At 47.0% G+C, this 21,024-nt stretch overlaps 1 protein-coding gene across 1 annotated transcript in view; it reads left to right on the top strand.

Moving 5' to 3' along the window:
- The first annotated feature begins 7,351 nt into the window (after positions 1–7,351).
- Positions 7,352–21,024, top strand: part of LGI2 (leucine rich repeat LGI family member 2) — a 31,510-nt gene continuing 17,837 nt past the window's right edge. Inside the window, exons 1-6 of the mRNA XM_027048175.2 lie at positions 7,352–7,569; positions 9,459–9,530; positions 11,085–11,156; positions 13,499–13,570; positions 18,455–18,526; positions 19,456–19,625. Of these exons, the coding sequence (XP_026903976.1) occupies positions 7,367–7,569; positions 9,459–9,530; positions 11,085–11,156; positions 13,499–13,570; positions 18,455–18,526; positions 19,456–19,625 (661 nt within the window). The 5' untranslated portion in view covers positions 7,352–7,366. The remainder of the gene's footprint in view (positions 7,570–9,458; positions 9,531–11,084; positions 11,157–13,498; positions 13,571–18,454; positions 18,527–19,455; positions 19,626–21,024) is intronic.

Below are 21,024 nucleotides of genomic sequence, written 5' to 3' on the forward strand. Positions count from 1 at the left end.
AATAAGGCTCTTGGGTGTGAGCATTCAGACCAGTGGGCACACCCCGTTTCCCTTCCTTAAGTGATGGATCACCCACTCTCCTACTGAATTAGCAGTCTTTTGGAGCCACATAAAGTCTAAGCTCTAACGTTTTCCATAGTGCTGGCTCTGGCCTTTTCCTGGTGTAAGGCGAGTACGAGGGGAGGAAAAAAGGCTTGGAGTTACCACCCTCTTGCCCCCTGGCTAGGCTCCTGAGATTCTGCCCCATCCCCTGGGGGGAGGGGGGGGCGGGAGGGGCAGCTAATCCGTGTGCACAGGATGTTGACCTCCATTTGCGCATGCACAGGGCGGGCCAATGGGAGCAGGTATCCACAGCTGGACCACAGCTGCCTGGTCTACCATTGTATTCCCAGAGTCTAGCATGGTGCCCAGCTCCATGGGAGCCACACAGTAAATATTCACTGACCAACTAGTCTTCCCAGCTTTCAGACAAATGCACGGATTCTGTTTCTTGGGGCTATGGAAAGAAAGTGTTGGGGAAGAACCAAGACACTTCTGAGGTACTAGCAGGTTGTTTTTTTTTTTTTTTAACATTTTATTTACTTAAAAAATTTGTTTTAACATTTATTTATCTTTTAGAGACAGAGAGAGACAGAGCATGAGCAGGGGAGGGGCAGAAAGAGAGGCAGACACAGAATCCGAAGCAGGCTCCAGGCTCTGAGGCATCAGCACAAAGCCTGATGCGGGGCTCGAACTCACGAAGGGCGAGATCATGACCTGAGCCGAAGTCGGATGCTCAACTGACTGAGCCACCCAGGCACGCCTCCATTTTCTGATTTCTCCTGTCTCAAATTTTCCCCTTTGATGTTTAGCTTATGCCCAAGAGCTGTGTTCAAACACAAAGGTCCCTGGGATTGGCAGTCCAATGAATAAACGGCCACTGGGATTGACTGTGGATGCATTTCAGATACTTCCTTCAGAACCTATTTTGATGTGGGACAGGGTTGGTTGAGCAGAGAGGCATAAGACCACAGAATAACTGAGATGCTATAGAGTGGAAAAATTATAAGCCCCAAATATCTTTAATTTTGCCTTGATTAAAATTAAGTTGAGATCAGAGGCCACAGGCTTCAACAGCAGGAGTCTTGAAAGGATGTATCTTCTGAGAATACAGAACATTGAGTTAACTATTGTTTATAGATAACAGTAGAGCTTAGAGGATATTTACAGACCCATTATTATACATTTTGGTTAAGTCTGTACTCATTTGGTAGCTTGTTCTCTTAAAGTAGAATTTCTAAGTCTGTTTGGTAAGAAGAGCAAAGAGATTTCCCATAAAATTATCATATTGACTTATAAATTTGAGATTGCAAAAGTTTGTTATACAGAAAACTGTCCTTGTCTTAGGGGATTGACTTCATTCACGGACCCACTGTCTGTGACTCACAGATATGCTTCTAATCAGCTCAATCCAACTGAAAGATGGGCACAGGCTCCTGAAACTAGGAACATAGCTTAAGGCAGTTTGTCTTGTAAATATAAATAAAGAGATGTATTAGTCAGCATTCTCCAGAGAAACAGAACCAATAAGATACATGTGAGAAGATTTATTATAGGAATGGGCTGACACAGGGTTGGAGGCTGGAGAGTCCCATGATCTGCTGTCTAGAAGCTGGAGACCTAGGAAAACTGTTAGTTTAATTCAGCATAGTCTGAAGGCCGGAGACTTGGGGGTGGGGAACAGGGGAGTGGGGAGGGGGGCATGGGCACACTGGTGTGAATCCCAGTTTGAGTCCACAAGCCTGAGAAACAGAGGAGACGTCTGAATTCACCCTTCCTCCCCCTTTTTGTTTCATTCAGGCCCCCAACTGATTAGACAATGCCCACCTGCCTTGGCGAGGGTGATCTTTACCCAGTCAACCAGTCTTCATGCTAATTTCTTCCTGAAACACCTTCACAGAGACATACCCAGAAATAATAGTTCACCAATTATTTGAGCATCTAGTGGCCCATTCACGTTAGCACGTAAAGTTAGCCATCACGAGTGACTCTTGTAGAATAGAATGACTTGTAAAATAAAGTTACTTCAACTGATCACCTTTTTTAAGAAAGCACATTTCGCAATGAGAAAAAGAAAACAGATGATGAAGATAAAAGCATATAGTAATGATGAAGAAAACAAAGATGGAGTAGTGAAAATTGACAAAGGCGTAATTTGGTTCCTTGAGAAAACTAATAAAATAGACAAAATTCTGGCAGTATCGATCAAGAAGAAAAAATGACCCCCGAAGTGCAGAAATTAAACATTTTCCTCGAAAAGGGAAAGAACAGGGACACCGCAAAGTTTGGGAGTGAGGGAAAAGGGCCTTGAGGGCCACACCTGGGGACCCTGAGTTTTACCTGCTTCATAGTTTCATCTAAGAGTGGGTGCGTGTTGCCCTACATCTGAATGGAGTAGTTAAGACTCATTTGATTGCAACAGAGCAAAACCCATACCTTGACTAGTTAGGCAGATAGGGGACTTATGGTCCCACGTCACTGAAGAGCTGAATGGGATGGCTTGATCCAAGGCCCAAACGATGCCCTCGCGATCTCTCTCCCAGGTGGACGCCTTTCTCAGGATATGCAGGTTCTCGGGCTCACATGACCACAACTCCTAGGCCAGTGGGAAAGCAAGACTACTTCTCAGTATTTCAAGCAAAAGCCCTGACTGCTCCAGCTGGGGGACGTGTTTATCACTAAGCCAGTCACTGAGGTTGGGAGAATGGAATGCTAGGGAAAGCTCTAGTCTTGAGATGTCCAAAGGGAAATGAAAGTATTCATCAAGGAAGCCACATGGGTTGAACGGTGAGAAGGAGTCATTCCCTTCAATGCAAAACTGTGACCTGTTGTCATGAGAAGGGGCAAGCTGATGCTGGGTGAGCAATATCCCAGACGTGTCAGTACCCAGGTGGTGGAGAGGAGGTGGCGAGGGTCACCGGAAACCACAGCCAGGGTCTTGAGGCCCTTTCAGCTGACTTAGGAAACAGCATGAGATACCCACAGGTAGCCCTTCGAGAACACGACTGAATTCAAGAGGCCAATCTGGACGCAAATTTGGAATGAATTCAGGACTTGTAACACCCAATGAGTTTATGAAGAACGGAAATGATGGAAGGCAGAAATGGCATGTGCGTTTTGACCAGCAGCCAACCACAAGATTGGCATATTGGGGTGATGTGGTCAAGGAGGGATTGGCAGACTCTTTGATTAAAAAAAAAAAAATAGACAAGCCTTTAAAAAAATGTTTTTACTCCAGGGAATCTAATGTGTAACCACTCAAACCAAGTGCTTTTGAGGTTTGGATGAATGATTTTCCTTCAGTTGTCACAGCAAGCCTCAGAGCTAGAAGTGTTTGACATCAGTGAAGCCTTCCTAAAGCTTACAGGTCTGGTAAGAAGACCAGCTGGGGTGGGGGTGAAGTTTGGTTGGAAATAGGGGAGGGGGATTAGAAGTGTGGTGAGGTCTCTGAGATTCCCGCAAGGTTTACAGTTTGGCTTAGGATTTGAAGATTATCTGGGGTCTAAAAATAGATCCCCGAACTGCAATATTCTTAGATTCACGCTCTTCTGTAGGCTTTCTGGTGGTCCTTGCTGATTGTACCTGAGGGATATTTTCTCTTTAATGTCTGTATGTCCAAAATGTCACTCATTCACTCATTCATTCATTCAATCAGCTGACACTACACTGAGGGCTTACTGAGGTAGAATCGACGTTCCATCCCATCCACCGCCAACCCCCCGCCCCCATCATTTCCTTGCCATCCCCACTGGTCACTGAGCTGCCAGCTCAGCCACATGTGAGTGCCTCCTGGACATTTCGGGGTCAACATCTCCAATACCAAACTGCTGACATCACTCTCCTGGCCAAATTCTCTTCTCGGCTTTCTCACCTCAAGAAATGGTGCCTCCATCCACTACTGGCTTAGGCTAAAACCTAGGAAGCATTCTTGGCCTTTCTCCCACTTCATGCCTCACTCCAACTCAGCACCCAGTGGGCTCTCAATCAATATTGACCAAATGAACTGACAGGTGGTCAAATGAGAAGGGGAATGAATGAACAATGCTCTGAGCGGCCTACACCTGACATTCCAGCCGGCACCATTTCAGCCGCTGTAGGAATGCCTGCTCGCGTCGTGGAGACACGGATGAAGTGAGTGTCCACCTGAACAAAGATTTTTACATTTTGAAAAACTCTTGCTATTTCCCGGAAACAGATTGTGTCTCTCTGATTGTCTATTAAGATTTTTATTTAACTGCTGAAGATCTTGGAACGAAACCAAAGTCATCTGCATTTCCTTTTTTGTATCTTAATTTATAAACTGCACCTTGTAATATACAGGCTCTCACTTGGTGTCTCTAACAGAGCTGAAACAAATTCCAATCCTGCCAGCTTTGCTACCCGAATCTTCTCTCTGCACTCTTCCTACCAGGAACTTTCTAGTTTTCCAGGTGAGGGGAGAGGAAGGACAGTAATAATGATGATATGTCACATTCACTTAGGAAAGAGAGGGGAAGGTCTCATTGCCCCCATTTTATAGATGAAGAAATAGAGGCTGGAGACGGGAGCGACATGACCAAAAGGCTCGCTTACGAGTGGTAAAGCAGGCCTAGAATCTGTATTTCGGGACTTGCTCATGCCCAGAGTCTTTCCAGGACATTAGGGAAGGGTGTCTCCACCTTGGCACCAGCAGCATTTTGGTCTGAATCATTCTTTGTTGTGCATTGCAGGATGTTTAGTAGTATCTCTGGCCTCTGCTCATTACATATCCACCCCACTGTGACAACCCAAAATGTCTCCAGACATTGCCAAGTGTCACCGCTGGTTGAGAACCCCTGTGCTAGACTGTGTTCATTAAAACAGAGGCACGAAAGTTAGGAAAATTCACCTCCTTTTACAGGCCCTCTTTGCTCCCATCTCTCCCTTCCAGTCCCAGGGTTTTGCTGAGATTTGCCCTGCCCACAGTATCACATTGACCTCTGAACAAACACCCAGGACCTTCTGTGTGGCATAGGGTGCTTCACATTCTTGATCCCAATGAACTCCCCCAAGTGGAAACAACCAGCTCCCAATTTACAGGTGAAGAAATCGAGGCTTAGAGAAAGTGTAAGTTGCCCACGGTTACAGTTGGAGAGTGGCAGGCTGGGATGCTAACCCAAACCTGTCTAGTTCTGGGAACAGAGGGTTGACCTTCTCTACCCTTCCTCCTCACTCCACTCCACACAACTGAGAACCAAAGTTTCTTTTCCTGGGGCAGCAGGAAGGCACTGCACTACAAAAGCCTCCCCACTCCTCTCCATAAAGCAGTAGTCCGTGCCTCCCAGGGCTGACGTCTTTCAGGTATGCAGGACACACGTCCATGGTTGTGGGTCCATGTGCCTGTTGCCTTCCCTAGAGGTCTGTGTCCTCAGCCCCTAGCACTGGGCCTTGCTGAGCAAAGCATCTGTAATGCCTTCCAATATGGCAATGAGGGCCTGACGCAGCAGCCCTTTCTGGAGGAGGATCCTCCCGGCTGGGTCCTGTGTGACCTTGAACAAGAGAAGAACATCTCTGAACTCGGTTTTCCCATCTGTAAGTGGGAAAGACCCACTTCTCAGAGTAGATGTGGGAATTCAGTGATGATGAATGTAGACTGATTGACATGGATGCTGGTGCTGGATAGTGCCCTTCAATGGAATGTCCAGCTCCTTCCATGAAGTTATCTATAACAAACTTGCTTTCAATTCCTGAACCTCTCTTGGTGAGTCTGTAACCCCCGTGTTCCATGTGGAGTTACTTCTTTAGGGCTATCCACCCAACATGACTTCAAGCTCCCTGAGGATCCCTACAGCCTGTCCTCTTGTCCCCTTCCACAGTGGCCAGCCCAGTTTGTGCTCAAAATGTTTGCTGAGGAATCAATAACTGACGATTCCAACAGTAATAACCTTTTGCATTGGGTGCTGCCTTTTCTGGATATATCTGAACATAGGAAACTATGTTCCTTGGTTAGTAGCCTGGTGATGGTGCCCTTGATTCCCTACCCTGAGCAGTTTGGGCGATTCACCATTATTTTGGTTCTGCTTTAGCCATTTTATCTCCCCAGGTCACATCACCTTGTGGTAAGATTCAAGCTCAGCGTATCAAACGTGCTGAGTAGAAGAGGGGCTCAGTAGAGCCTGGGTCCCAGTCCCCATCCTGGCTCTGAATCCCATCCCTGCCCAGCCATTTACTCCACCACCAGCCATTTACTGATGTTTCCCGGGTCTCAGTTTCCTCATCAGTGAATTGGGGATATGAATGGGACCAGCCTCAAACAGTTAGGGGATGAAATGCACAGTGCCTAGGATGTGTCAGGCCCCCAATCTCTACTCATCTCTGTCCTTTAATTGGGGTGGTTGCGGTGCCAGTGAGCAAGCACGCTGAGCGAGGGAAAACTTTGGGAGGCATGTATCTGTGCAGCAAGCAGGAGGCAGGCCGCCGAGCAGCAAGGGGCGTGCACTGCTGTAGCAGCTTTTCTGCTCTACGTGCCTCCCCCAGGGAAAGGTGGCGGGCTTCAGTCCCCCCCGGATGCTGCGGAACGCGCGCCCGACCCCAGTGCCTCCGCCTCGAAAGACGAGCAAAATCATCCCGGCCGAACTCCATGGTAGCATTCACTTCATTTCTTCCCTTAAAAATTAATAAAGGCTGCTCAAAATTCTGTGCTCTTCAAAGCACCCAGCAATGAAGCCAGTTCCCCAGGTCCTAGGGTTGTGTGTTTTTTTTTTTTTTCTTTTTTGGCCTCACACTTTGTCCCAGCTGAAAGAAGCCCAGTGCCTCCCCCAAATCATTTAGAGCCCTAGGAGGGACAGCAGCCCTAGGAGGACCTAGGGGGTGGGGAGGGGGATGTGAGCCCCCGCCGCTCAGTCGGGCCCCCGGGGGAGGAGAGGGGGGGCCGTCTCCGGCCAGGGCGGCCCCTCCCCCAAGGTCACCCAACTTTTCCCCGGGCCCGCGGCTCCCGGGGAGGGTCGGGAGGGTCCGGGCGGGGCGCGGCGGGGGCGGGCACCCGCCCCGCATTATTCATTGGCCAGAGCGGGCTGCGGGCGCGAGTGCTGATGTCAGGCGGGCGCGAGTGCGGCGGGCGCAGCGGCGGCGGCCGCCCAGCGAGCCCGGGCTCGGGTGGGGGGGCGCGAGTGGGGGTGGCGGCCAGCATGCTGCTCGGCTGCGGCTCGGCCTCCCACACCCGCGGCGCCCTCGTCCTCGCCAGCAGCGGCGGCGGCGGAGCAGCGAGCGGCGCCCGCGTCTGCAACGGCGCGGGGTCCGAGCGCGCGGCGCGGCGGCGGCGGCGGCGGCGGTGGGCGCCGGGGCGGGGAGCGGGCGGCGGGGACCCGGCATGGCGCTGCGGCGGGGCGGCGGCGGCGGCGGCGGGGCGCCGGGGCTGCTGCTGCTGCTGAGCGCCGCGTGCCTGATCCCGCCGGGCGCGCAGCTGAGGCGGCTGGCGCGCTGCCCCGCCACTTGCAGCTGTACCAAGGAGTCCATCATCTGCGTGGGCTCTTCCTGGGTGCCCAGGATCGTGCCGGGCGACATCAGCTCCCTGTGAGTGAGTGGGACCCCTCCAGTCCCCGCCCCACCCTGCGCCCGCCGCCGCCGGGGAGTTGCCTCCGGCGCTGGGACAGCGCGACCCCGACCCCGCTTCCCGGCCTCTTTCTCCGCGCTTGGGTGGGGGCGCGCTGTGGGACGTGGGTGGAGTCTCGGGCCCAGGGGAGGGTGGAGGGAGCCCGAGACCCAGAGCCTGGGAGCCCAGCCCAGCCCCCTGTGGCAGTGTTTCTTAAAGTGTGGCCCGCGGGCCAGCTGCATCAGACCCACCTGGGGGAGCTCGTGCCAATGCAGATTTCCGGGCCCGCGTTGAATGAAGCAGGGTCTCAGGAGTGGAGCCTTGGCTCCACTTGGAGTCTGCATGTGGCGTCCCAGGTGATTCTGGGGTGCGTTAAAGTTTGAGAGCATGTGGAGGGGGGAGGGGTGGTTGTGTAGGGGCAGGAATGTGCCCCCAGCCTGACTGGAGTGAGTGTAAACAGGGGAGCGATGAGGCCTCACTGTCCCACCTCGCGCCTGGGCCGGTGGTTTACACCGTGGCCTCCTCCCTACCAGTCCACACCGCAGGTCCGGAGGGACCGGAGCAAAGGCATGCAGCCTCAGGAAGTGGGGGCCACCTCATGAGGCCTGGAAGAGGGGAGCACTGCGCTGGGCAGAGCCTAGGGCACCCAGGCCAGTGGCCAAGCGCCGGAAGATTTCTTGCCCTGAGTTCACAAGGGCTTCTTGCCCCCTCTCCCTAGCGCACATTAAGTTTGGCCGCTTTTTCAGCGTTGGAGGAATTAACGGGAAGGGCCCCACCTTATTTCTTCACCTGCTAAGTGATGCCTCCAACCTGCCCTCACACAGCCCCACAAGCCCCACAGCCAGGTCCCATTGACAGTGGAAGGGGCTGTTGGGCTGTATCTTTACTGCTGGGAAAGGTTTCCTGCGGAAAGAACTTCCTCCTTCCAGGCCAAGGTGCTGGAGTGATGCCCACCCAAACACAGAGGCAGGGAGTCCCGGGGGTGAAGTTCTTCATGTCCTTCTTACTACACTCCCCTGCCTCCCACCCCAGGCAAGGTGCAGGGCTGAAGGGATTCCCATTTGCATTTACAGAAACTCCGGAGGGTCTGGCCAGCAGGAACCGAGAGCCTTTTTGATTCCTAATGTTGCTAAGTCGAGTGACAGGGAGGATTCCAGAAATCAGAATTCCCCTTGTTAAATGCTTTAGAACGGCAGCTGCTTAATTGCTCTGCATGTTAACTGAAGTAATGTTGAAATAATGTATTGAGGTCCTGCTGTGGCCAGAAAGGATAGGGGACCTGGTGGCACAAACAGTCAAGCCGCTTGCCCCCGCCTTGACCATTATATCTGGCAGATGGCATTGCCTCCTACCGCACATTCCAGTTCAGGTGTCTCTTGGGTTTTTCCCCAAGGCTTTCACAGTGCATTTAACCAGAGGTGCTCTGAGTGTCTTTCAGAGATGTGTTCCCAAGGGGAATGCTTAAACCTTCCCCGGAGTTTCCCCGGCCAACGTTAATGCTGTGTCTACACAAACAGAATCCTGGGCAGAGGTGAAGTAATTATCCATTTTCAGCCAGGGCCTCCTGTAGTTCAGAGAAGGAAGGGAGGGGATTGATTTAAACTTGCTGAGATAATGTCTGTGGAAGGAGCTAGACTGATGGTAAAGGCTTCTATTATTCAGACTAGTTTTCATATTGATCCAGTTCGTTGGAAAATGGCTTGACTCTTCTCATTTCAACCCCTGAGAAGCCCCCCGCTGGTTGACGATTTTAAGCCTCATTTTTGAGTGGAGGAGTTTGAAATACAGGTGGAGAATATGGCCGGTTGCCCATCCTGCGATCACTTCTGAAAGAGACCTAGGCCTTGTTTTGCTTCTCTTTTGCCCGCAGGAGCCTGGTAAATGGAACGTTTTCCGAAATCAAGGACCGAATGTTTTCCCACCTGCCTTCCCTGCAGCTGCTGTGAGTATGGGATGTTCTCTCTGAAAATGGGGCCCCCGGAGGTATAGACCTGGGAGGAACCATCCCTGCCCCTTTGGTATCAGTCCTTCCTTAAATACCCCCAATAAATCTCAGTGTTAGCTTCCCCTGTGGTGTCCCCACCTGACTGAATCTCAGGCTCTTTGCTCAGTGTCTCCTTTTGGCCCATGTTTTCCTCCAGGACTTATCATAGATCCCAACACCCGTGTTTGGCAACAGGAGACGTGATGACATTGAATGATGACCCAAATTTCACCTAAATGAAGCGTTTTCCAAACACCTCACTTTAAAAGAAAACCTGCCTTTTACACTCCCGCTGTTGGCTCTGGAAATAGAAGTATTTTTCATTGACTGAGGATATAAACTATCAGGCAGCATACTATCCATTTATATGGAAAATGTTATCTGATCATCTGATCAGCCCTACAAAGAGAGTATTTTTAGCTCCCCATTTGACAGATGAGAAAATTAAGGCTCAGAGGAGTTAAGTAACTTGTCCAAAATCCCAGCCGCTTTCTAACCCACACTTGTAACTGCTCTGTATCCAGCCACTCTTGGCGAGAGCTCATGTCATGCCTGGCATCCCAGTCCCGTTATTGTTTGCTGATGAAAAGAAATGTCCAAAAAGCAGTTTTCAAAAGCAAGTCAGTGATAGGCAAAGTCATGAGCACATAGCTCGTTCTGTTTATTCTGTTTCTTAAATTTGAGAGGATGTTAAAATCAAGCAACGTATTCCAGAAAACATGGGAGGGATGGATCACTTCTCATCCTAAATAAAGTTAACGTGGATAGTTCTGTTCTTGAAATATTATGGACCTGCTTCTGACCTCGTACTTAACATTTTAAAAGCTGTCACTTTTTGGAAATTGTGGTTCTATTAAAATATACTTTCCATATGCGGGAGACACAATTTCAGGCATTTCACCAAACAGACTCAAGTGGTGACGATATAGATTCTGTGAACTTTTACCAAAGAAGCTTACGTGGTGACTAATAGGAAACTATGTGCTGATAAAGAGACTTCTGAAGATTTCTTAAACTTTTTTTTTTTTATCATTTCTCATGGGAATGTATAATATGGTAGAAAGGAGTTTTAGTTTTTTCAGTTTTAATTTTTGTGGTCTCAGCTGTGTGACTTTGGTCAAGTCACTTCTCTGGGCACACATTTCTCTGAAAACAGAGTTGGGTTAGGTCCTTTTAGATCTCTGATTCCATGGTGGCTCGGGCATGGCAAAGCATTGGCTGGCCATTTAGTTGTGCTGAGCGTTGGCATGTTTTGAGAGAATTGACTGAGACCCACGGGGGGGGGGGGGTTGGTGGAGCAGTGGGGTGACCCAAAAATCTAGCCAAAAGGACTCCACTTGCAATTGCCTGCCGGCATCTGCGAGTTGGGCTGTGCACCTACGGAGCCAGGCTTGGGCTGCAAAGAGCCCGTTTTTGCCGTGGATCAGAATGTGGCGAAAGAAAACAGAAAGGGGCTTCACTGTGTGGTTCCAGGTATAAATCTCTGCATTGAAATCTGTCCTGTGTTTTCAGATTGCTGAATTCTAACTCATTTACAGCCATCCGGGATGATGCTTTTGCTGGACTGTTTCATCTCGAATACCTGTAAGTTTTGGGCTTTGTCTGTTTGCTGAGCGTTGGGTATGTCCATCGAATCATTCTATTGCTGTCCGAGCAGGAACAGCATCTCTTAGAGAGCTTAGGGGCGGACAAAATGGAGGACACCCCACTCTCTTTTCAGCCCTGACCTTTTATAGTTTACTTGTGTATAAACATGCTGGGACAGGAGGAGGTTGGAGACAAAGCGGGTGAAAGCAAACAAAGGAGGAAAGATATTCACTCATTCTCTGCTGACATTTAATTTGGCATGGACTAAGCACAATTGGAAATTGCGTTGGATATTTTTACCTCTCATAACTAGGCATGGATTTGCTGATCAGCCAGAAATAAAGCTGAAGGCTTCTGAGGGTTACTTATTTTTAAATAAAGTCTCCCTATATGGGGATATAACTTCACGTTTTGAATTTGGCTATCCTATTTCCCTTTCGCAGTATCTCCCATGAGCTGCTGATGAGAGTCTAATTGTATTTTTTTCCTCTTTAAAAGAAGAGGTTTTGTTTTCTTTTTGGACGTGCAGCTTGTTCCCCCTGGCAGAGAGCTTTGCCCTTGTTGCGATTTTGTTTCCCGGTTTCTTTTCTGATTTGCCTTTCCCCCCTTTCATGTCTTTTCACCTTTTAAATGCTTCCGTCCTTGCCTTTTGTAACTTTGTAATAATATTAGTCCTGCTACCAGATGGGATTTCCGTATTTAGCATTCAGAGGGATTTTTAAAGGCTGGTCTCCGCTTTCTTATCTGAGGTTAACAGGTAGATGTTTGAATTCTAAACGCATCGTGGGTCTAAGAAAACTCTGCTGATTTTATGTCCTTAGGAAGGGTGTCTCTGAAGGAATTCTTTCTCCAGAATACACATGATATGTAAACTTTCATAGCAGCCTGATAGTATACAGAATATGGAAAGTGGGTTATGACTGAAGTGCTAAGCCTAACTACGTTCTGTCAAAGCACTTGAACAGCTGATGGGGGTAGCACATGTAAAGCTATCAGTTTTCTCTTGTGAGCAGTTCATCTTACTGCCAAGGTTACTGAGGGGGATGTCCGCTTATCAGCCTATACCGAATTCTCGTACTCAAGAGACCCCTGATTTAAAACAAATAAGACATCAAATAAAGGTCAGTATAAGAATCAAGAACTATTTTACCAACTAATGGCATCGTGTTGCAAAGCCTCTCCCTTGGACCATCTCATCAAAGACCCTCTTACATTTGATGTAATGGGATGCCATAAACTGAAATTTAGCTCTCTGTGGTCCTAGGGAATAGTCATAGTACATTCGCTTTATGTATTTCCCATGAAGACTTCAAAGCACAGTCAGGGTTATTATTGCAAGGGCCTGTGTGCAAGCCCTAAGCCATTTTAGCACAGAGCAAGAAGTTTGGCCCATCCTCAACTTCATTATGTTTCCTATTTCCTAGTGGCTTAGAGATCTTGAGAGAATTCCTGCCTTGTTACCCATTTGCTCAGAGATTAGGCTGTATGGGACATGCTGAACTCGAGTTTGCCTGAAGCCGAGCTTACTGGAATTCTCCCCCAGCAAAAATTTTAACGCAGAGACGTAAAACAATGGGCTCCCCTCAAGAGACAAGGATATTAACAAGAGTGTCAATAGCCAGGCGCTGTAAACTCCAAGAGGGTTTGAGTGGGGAGAATGTCTGGAAGCTTTCCAGCCTTGCAGAGATGGAAGAATTTCTTGCCTTTGTATTGGGCTTTTTTTTCGTCTTTCCCCCCATGATGTCTCCCCCCACCCCCCCAGCCGTGTTGCCAGCTCTGAATGTGAGGACTTCCATGCTGCTTCTGGAACGAGCGTAGGACACACACTTGTGTGGACGCATTCTTGCACACAAACCTGGCTCCCACTTGGAATCTGGTGTAGCTGGCCTAATCCTTCAGAGAAGGATTGCTTTATTTATTTATTTATCTATTTATTTATTTATAAAACATGAATGTTTTATTTACTTTTATTTATTTATTTGTGTTTTTCAGAGATGAATGTTTTAAATTCATGAGTGCTTTTAGAATTTGTTTTGGGGGCAGCTGGGTGGCGCAGTCAGTTAAGCATCCGACTTCGGCTCAGGTCACGCTCTCTTGGTTCACGAGTTCGAGCCCCACGTCCAGCTCTGTGCTGCTAGCCTGGAGCCTGCTTCAGATTCTGTGTCTCCCTCTCTCTCTGCCCCTCCCCCCTCCCCACTCACACATTCTTTCTCACTCTAGAATAAATAAACATTAAAAAAATAATAAAAGTGAACGTACTCCACTTAATTCATTTTGAATATCGTTTAGAGATATTAAGTGGAGAAAATTTGGTGGAATGATACTGCTGTTCTCTTTAGGTTCATTGAAGGGAACAAGATAGAAACCATTTCAAGAAATGCCTTTCGTGGCCTTCGTGACCTGACTCACCTGTAAGTCCTATGAAACGTGTTGCGAGATGCTTGTTCTTTCTTGACTGTTTTGTCCATATTGTAACATTCTCTCAAGGAAACTAAGGTCCAGGTTGCCCGAAGTGTTTTGTATTGTTGATCAGACAGCAGTCCAGTGTGGTTACTCATGCACTCAGCTTAATTATCTTTTCCGTTACCCTGAATTGCCGTTATGGGCCACATGACAGCATGTGAAACGAGGAGCCGCGAGGGCCCTCTGTCCAGTGATGAAGAAGGTAGGAAGGGCACTATCACGTATAACACACCTGCTGTGTGCCTGCGTGCCTGGTGAGCCTTCTCTTCGTTATCTTTGTGAATCTCCATTTTACAGATTTGGGAACTGAGGCTTCAGTTAACTCATTGAAGAATGTTGAATGCAGGATCAAAATTTGGATGAAATGGAATAGAGACGTTTTTGTGGTTCCTCTAATTTGAATGCAAATAGCTTTTTCTTTTATGTTGGATTAATCTGCAGCTTAAGCTAAGCTCTCTGGCTTCTTTAATAGCTTTCTGGAGGAAAAAAAGTTAAACACAAATTGATTTGAATTGCCATATCAGAATGAGGCAAGTACACATACTTGGCATATTTAGAAAACTGGAAAAAAATTGCAGCTGTGTTCATGAAAATGTAAAAATAGTCATTTTCTTGGTAAGAACCATTTATTAGCCAGGAATCAGGTCCTGTGTGCATGATAGATACTTTGTGATTGAGTAAGATAACATGTCTCATCTCTGTGATAAAAAGAAAATTGGGAGAATAGGAAGATTCTGAATAGGGGTGTTGGGCAGGGGTGATAGTGCCTTCAGCAGGTGCAACCCTGACTGAAACACATCGAAAGAGATAATCATTTACATCAAGCCCTGATACAGGCAAAGGTGTCAGTCAGCAGGCTCGACGAGCACTTGATTCTGGAATCCTACCAAGCAGAAGCCCTGTCTGAGTTAAATAAACCTCCTAAAGTAAGCAGATAAGGGAGGAGTACAGGAGGTCCAAACGTCTGGATCGGCACCACCGATCCTGGAGAGTGTCAGCCTCATGTTGTCGTTATTGCCCCAGGTTTTCCTTCTTTCTGTAAAAGCCTCATTTTGTTGTTGTTGCTGTTGTTTTGTTTTGTTTTCAGATGGAACCCAGACACCAAATCCCCACATTCCTGTAGAGGTTCAGGTCATGGATTTGGAGTCACATAGACTTGGGTCCAAATCTCAAGGCCACCATTTAGTAACGTTGCCTAGCCTTTGTGGACCACAGTTTCTTCATCCTGGAGGTGGGGGTGATTATACTGACCCCACGGGATTGCTGCATAGAGTGGGTTAATGCTCGCTTGCAAAGCATCCAGCCCATTAGCCGTAGTAAACGTGCAAAGTGTGCTTGGAGCTGCCGTCATTATCATGGTCAACAGCAACAGCACGGCCCCCCTCCACTCATTAAGAAGTCTCCATTTTCTCCATGGACTGCTGAGTACCCTTGGCAGTTTGAGTGGCCAGACAGGGTCTGCTAAGAAGACAGCTGGGGGTGTCTGGAGAGGAACAGATGTGACCAGACTGATCTGGTTCCCAGAAGTCAGGAATGAGAGGCTTTGCTTTCGAGCAGAAGCTCTGGCCAGATCATGAACGTAAGCAAAAAGCCACGTGACTGAGTTAGCCCAGGTGTCAGCTTTCCTTTGACCCATTGACTACGGGTCCTTGGTCTGAAAACAGGCGTGACCATGCAGCAATGTGCACGTGTATTTGCAGATCTTGGCACAGGTTTGCTCAGAGATGCACGGACTTCCATGCGGGTAGATGGGTGTACATGCTGCGTGTGCACGTAACTGTGCGCACGCACTGGTTATTTGTGCACGCAACCACATGTGTATAAAATGTGTGCATGTGTGTTGAGAGGCACCTTCTATTGTGTGTGACGAAGAGCCCTTTGCTTGGGTCCGGCGTACTTCTGATGCATTCAGGTGCCCGTCCCAGTGCATGCTGCCATTCTACAGTCAAGCCTATGGAGCCTGGCACCCCCTAGCTCTCCAACCTCATGTCCTTAAATGTCCTCAGAACACTGATCTCTCCGTGGACCCCGGTGTGCACCCAACCCATCCCATTCCTGGGCTTTTGCTCACATCCTGTCCATTGCCTAGGATGTTGTATTTTCTACCTTAGACCTCCTGTAATCTGCTCTTCCTTCAAAGTCCAGATTAAGTTCTCTCTCCCCCATGGAGCCGTTCTTGATCTCCCCTCTGTAACCTCCCTCTTGGTTGCACATACCCAACCCTGTAAGTAGCCCTGGCCGTACTGGTTGGTACTGTTTTGTGATGTCAGTTTTATCTCCCCAGCTGCATTGAAAGCTCCCTGAGGACAGGGCCCATGCAGATCTTTCATTAGCCCTGCTCTTCCCCCAGCATCTCGCACAGGGCTGAAAGCTAGCAGCACATCCCGTGTGATTCCCTGGTTGATCAATGGGTTCCTTACTGAGCTGGATTTTCCACATATACTCTGATTCTGGGCAAGTCAGGTGACTTCTAAAGCTGACTCCGTAGGTTGGAGACGTAGGTAGGAGTTAAAGCATTTAATACATTGTTGAAAGAATGGACCAGTCCTCCCACCTGCCCCCAGTTTTTGTCAACTTCTAAGCAAGGAGGTTTGCACACAGCTTCTCCAAAGCTCACTCCTATGCTCAAGGAAGTCACTAGATGGAATTTGCTTAAGTATCTGGTTTGTATCTTTTTATGAGTTTTTCCAGCACCTACAGACTCACATTCTTGGTCTCAAGAAACATAGATCAGGTTTCAAAGCATTGAAGAAGCAGTACCAATCTGTAACTAAGATCTAGGACATTTATTTTCCAGCAGTCCTGCAAAGCCCAGGGGACAGGTTGCTGTTAAGTAGTTTCAGAAATGAAGTAAGTGCCATAAATTTGTAGGCAAAATGAAATGGAAAGGGAGATGGTATGCACTTAGTGTGAGTGGAGTGGATAGTCCATCTAAATAATTTGGCTTTCTGAAATTGAATGCTTGGAAAGGTTGCTAAACATTCTACATTTTTGGGCTTCAAACTTGCCATATATTCTTATCACTTGGGTACAGTACATTTCAATTAGCTAAAAATGTCTAGCTAAATAATTCACCTTTAATTAGCTAAAAGAATTTTTGGGGCTTTCCAGAAAAAGTGACCATCAGCCAGTAAAAAAGCAAAACAAGCACCTTTTTTTTTTTTTTTAATTTCAGAAAGCTACTGCCCGACAATGTTCAGCCTGATTACCTATTCAGCCTATTTTCCAACATCTTTAGAAATGTACCCCTAAATCATGTAGGAAAGAAAGGTAAAATAATACATGAAATTGCATTTTAATCCATTTGTGGTTACGTAGGCAGGAAGGGACATAATTGTGAAATGTTCAGGTTTCCCCATATTCTCTTGGTATATTGCAGCAAGAATGTTTGGGTTACACATGGGCTCGAAGCTTTCTCTGCGAGCCGCTGGGTCACTGTGATGCACACAAGGCTAATTTCATATATATGTTTTAAAGGGGTTGGTGCTGAATCACGTACGTGTTTATCATTTATATGTCTTGCTGTTTGCACTCACGTGAATAAAAGAAAACAAAAGCAGGCATCAGTCTCTTGGCTGACTCACGTTAGAGCACGATGCCCTGGGGAGAAGCACAGGCTCGATGTACATCTTTTCAGCACCCAGCATCTTTCTACGTCAACAGCCCAGCACCACGGACATTCATCTTCAGCAGGATGATGACAGGGCACTGCATGATCCTGAATCATCAGAAAAAGCGTTGATGGTAGTCGTTCTTCCTGGAGATGAGGAACAGACTAGGACATTTGAGATCTTCAAAACTAAGAGCAATGCAAAATGCTTTCTGGTCAACCTTCGCTAATGAGAGAAGAAACCGATCACAATCGGTTGCTCCCTAAACACTGTAGTCCATTGAAATTTTATATTATCATGGGGTTAGAGCTGAGAGTCTTTGTGCAAAAGAGTATGTACTGGATCCTTTCTTAGACTCACAAGTAATAGAATTTGCGTAGATGGACTGCAAGGAAACTTCTTGGACAAGACTGTACATCTTTTCTTTGATCATTCTCACTTCAGTGCTTCATTCATTCATTCATTCACTCAGTAAAGGCTTCCTGAGTACCTACTATGTGCCAGGCACTGCTTGGATGCCGTGATACAGATGTGGACAAACACAGTCTCTGCCCTCGTGTTGCTTATGTCTGGGGAGAATACACAGCCAATAAATAGAGAATTAAAATATGTGGTACGCGAAGCGACAGTCGTGTGGTGAAGGTCAACCGAGCAGGGAAGGGAGCTGGTAGAGGTCAGGGAAGTGGTGATCAGTGAGGACAGACCTAAAAGAGATGATGGCGTGATCTGTGTGGGTACCCACAGGAAGATCGTTCAGGCAGATGAATCACAAGTTCAGGGGCCTCAGGGTGGGAGAGTGCCTTATCCATTTGAATAGCAAAGGGGCCAGCGTGGGTGTTCGAGTAGTCAGAGATCCAGTCTCACAGGTAAGTGGGAGTGGGGGTAACTATAGACAATAGTCTTGCATGACATCAAAGGGACTTTGGCTTTTATTCTGAGAAATATAAGATGCCATCCAACGTTTGACAAATGTATATAAAGAGCTTCTTTTAAAAACAAAGCAAAAAGTACATTGTACTCCAGCATCTATCATGCTGTCTTTGTGTCACAAAACTTATTTCTTTATCTCAGTATCAATGAGCAAAGCCAGAAATTGAGCTATGTTGTGCTGAAGAGGTTTAGCGAGAGCTCTGTTTTAAAGCATTAGCTTTGTTTAAGGGGCTTTGGAGTGACAGGGCCTGAGGATAATAACCACATTAACATATGATTTTCTTATTCTAGTTCTCTGGCCAATAACCACATAAAAGCACTCCCAAGGGATGTCTTCAGTGATTTAGACTCTCTGATTGAACTGTAAGTAAGGAAAATGCTTGTGTCCAAGTTAATCACGTGTCATTGTGTCCAAGTTAACCATGTCTTTAATGCCCCCTCTCCCCCTCACTGCATTTCTTTTATGTTGCAGTCAGAAATTCGTGACAGGGGCGCCCAGGTGGCTCCGTCAGTTGACTCTTCATAGAGGCTCACGTCCTGCATGTGGTCATGAGCTCAAGCCCCTGAAAGGAGCGTGGAGTCCGCTTGGGATTCTCTCTTCCTCTGTCTCTCTGTCCCTCCCCCATGCATTTTCCCTCTGTCTCTGTCTCTCTCTCTCAAAATAAATAAACATTTAAAAAAAAGAAATCAGTGACAAAGAGTGCATGGTGGGAAACAATATATAGTTGGTATTGTGTTAGGTCTTGCCATGTTGGAATACACTTAGTAGCGTTAGGTCATTGGCAAATTAAGCTCGCCAGGCGTGAGGTTTCCTTTTTCAAGGTAGCGTATCCCTCTGCTGTATCTTCTAGTGTTTGGCACTTCTTACCGGACATTGTTCCACAAGATCTTAATGTTTCGATTGTGTTCGTGAACGCTACCTTCCTGTAATGTCCTGGCTTTGTGAGAGTCTGCATCTGTGGGGGGAGGGGGGAACGTTCTTCTGTCTACCCTCCCCCATTTCCAGCCTGGCATGGTGACCGTTTCAGGAGAGTTTGGAGAAATAGTGGTATGTCAGCTCCGAGAGCTCTCTGTAAGCTACAGTTAAAATCATGGGCACTGAAGATCATTAAGTAAAGTCAGTGATGCGTACAAGAAATAGGATGCATTAAATACAACATTCTTTTAATTTCTCTTTTTTTGGGGGGGGGGTATGAAATAAATCAGGATGTTAAATCATCGTATTCCTGCTGAAACATTTCAGGCATGTCCATTTCTCCAGGTATGTGTTTGTGTTTTGTTTTGGATTTTAGAGACTTAAGGGGCAATAAATTTGAATGTGACTGCAAAGCCAAGTGGTTGTATCTGTGGTTGAAGATGACGAATTCCACGGTGTCTGACGTCCTGTGCATCGGTCCCCCCGAATATCAGGAAAAAACGCTAAATGATGTGCCGAGCTTCGACTACGAATGCACAACCACAGGTATTCAGAACCGCTCTCGTGAAAGACTCTTACTGAGAGGAATCCCTTTGTGTTTCGTTTCTATCATCCACAGGAACCAGAGAAAAGTGGGTGTAAACGTTTTCTATCCAAATTATTTTAGGTGACATTTAAGCGTTCTAAAGGAAATGAACTGATGTGGTCAGGAAAACATCTCAACAGTTCAGGAGGATTTTTTGTTAAGTGCCCTGGCTTGAATTGTGATTCTTTACAAAATTCAAATTTCTCTGAAGGTTTGTTTTTTTTTTTTTTTAAGGGCCAAAGTATGAACTGGCAAGTTGGGCATAAGAACATTTGCAAATGAGGTTTCACGGAAAGTCCGTGCAGAGAGGGCCACATTCCTGCTGTCTTGATTGACTGTTTTCACTGTTCCCTTGATTGAATAATAGGAAGTTTACTGAACGTGCAGCTAATAAATATGAGACTTTAAAGTCCATACATTGCTTTCGTAGTTCCCTGTAAAAAAGAGGTAACTGGCTGTGTTGTAACCAATGGCAAAATGGAAATAGAAGTGAACAAGTAGTTACCTAAAGAAAAAACCCACATTGAGGAAAAATGTAAAGGAAGTTTGATTTTGCACTTTTCCAGGACCTGCCTCGGGGTTTCCATTTATACATTTTACAGGTTATGAGATAAAATTAAAATACTAACTGCCTCCAGTGTCACACCTTGTAGAGAGCAGGTGAGTGCCTCCGTATGAAAGGCTTAGGTGGAGTTTTCTCCAGCTTCTGAAGCCGGATTGTAAAGGAAAACAGATCAATCCACAGTATGAAACCTGCTTACCAAACTTATAAAAATAAACATTTAGGCTGAGAGTTGATATCTACAAAGCCTCGAGGCATGTCAGTGGGAACAGCGGGAATGAGAACTCAGAAAATAGTTACAGAAACTCAGAGGCAAAAAAAACCCTCCAAGAACAAACTGTGACATTTAGGCCAGCCCTACTGCTGCCCTCCAAACAAATAAACAAACAAGAACTCATAAAGTAAAAACTGTTTCCAGATACCTCTGTAAATAAGGAACTTTACAAGTTCGCGTGTTTTTGAAAGAAGACCGCAAGTCTTGTGGGATGCCCTTGTCTTCCGTCGTTGAACAGGAGCCTATTCAGCTGTGTAATTGGCAGGTGCCCTTTGCCAGCTGAGGCCACTAGCAGGTTATTTATTATATTGTAGAGCAGTGCAATAAATCAGAGGTCATAGTCAATGACATTTGCACCAAAAGGTGGCATTCAAGGCCATTTGGTGTGAAATGCCAAACTACAGCTCCCCGGGGCTCCTTTTTGCCTCTTCTCCAGTTTTTCTGGCGAGTTCTCTGAACCCCCAGGTGAAGTGAGCGGCTTTCCCATTGTTCTCTTCACACCTGCCTGAAAACTCTGCCAGTC

The sequence above is a fragment of the Acinonyx jubatus genome, chromosome B1 (genome assembly GCF_027475565.1).
Source record: "Acinonyx jubatus isolate Ajub_Pintada_27869175 chromosome B1, VMU_Ajub_asm_v1.0, whole genome shotgun sequence".
NCBI lineage: Eukaryota > Metazoa > Chordata > Mammalia > Carnivora > Felidae > Acinonyx > Acinonyx jubatus.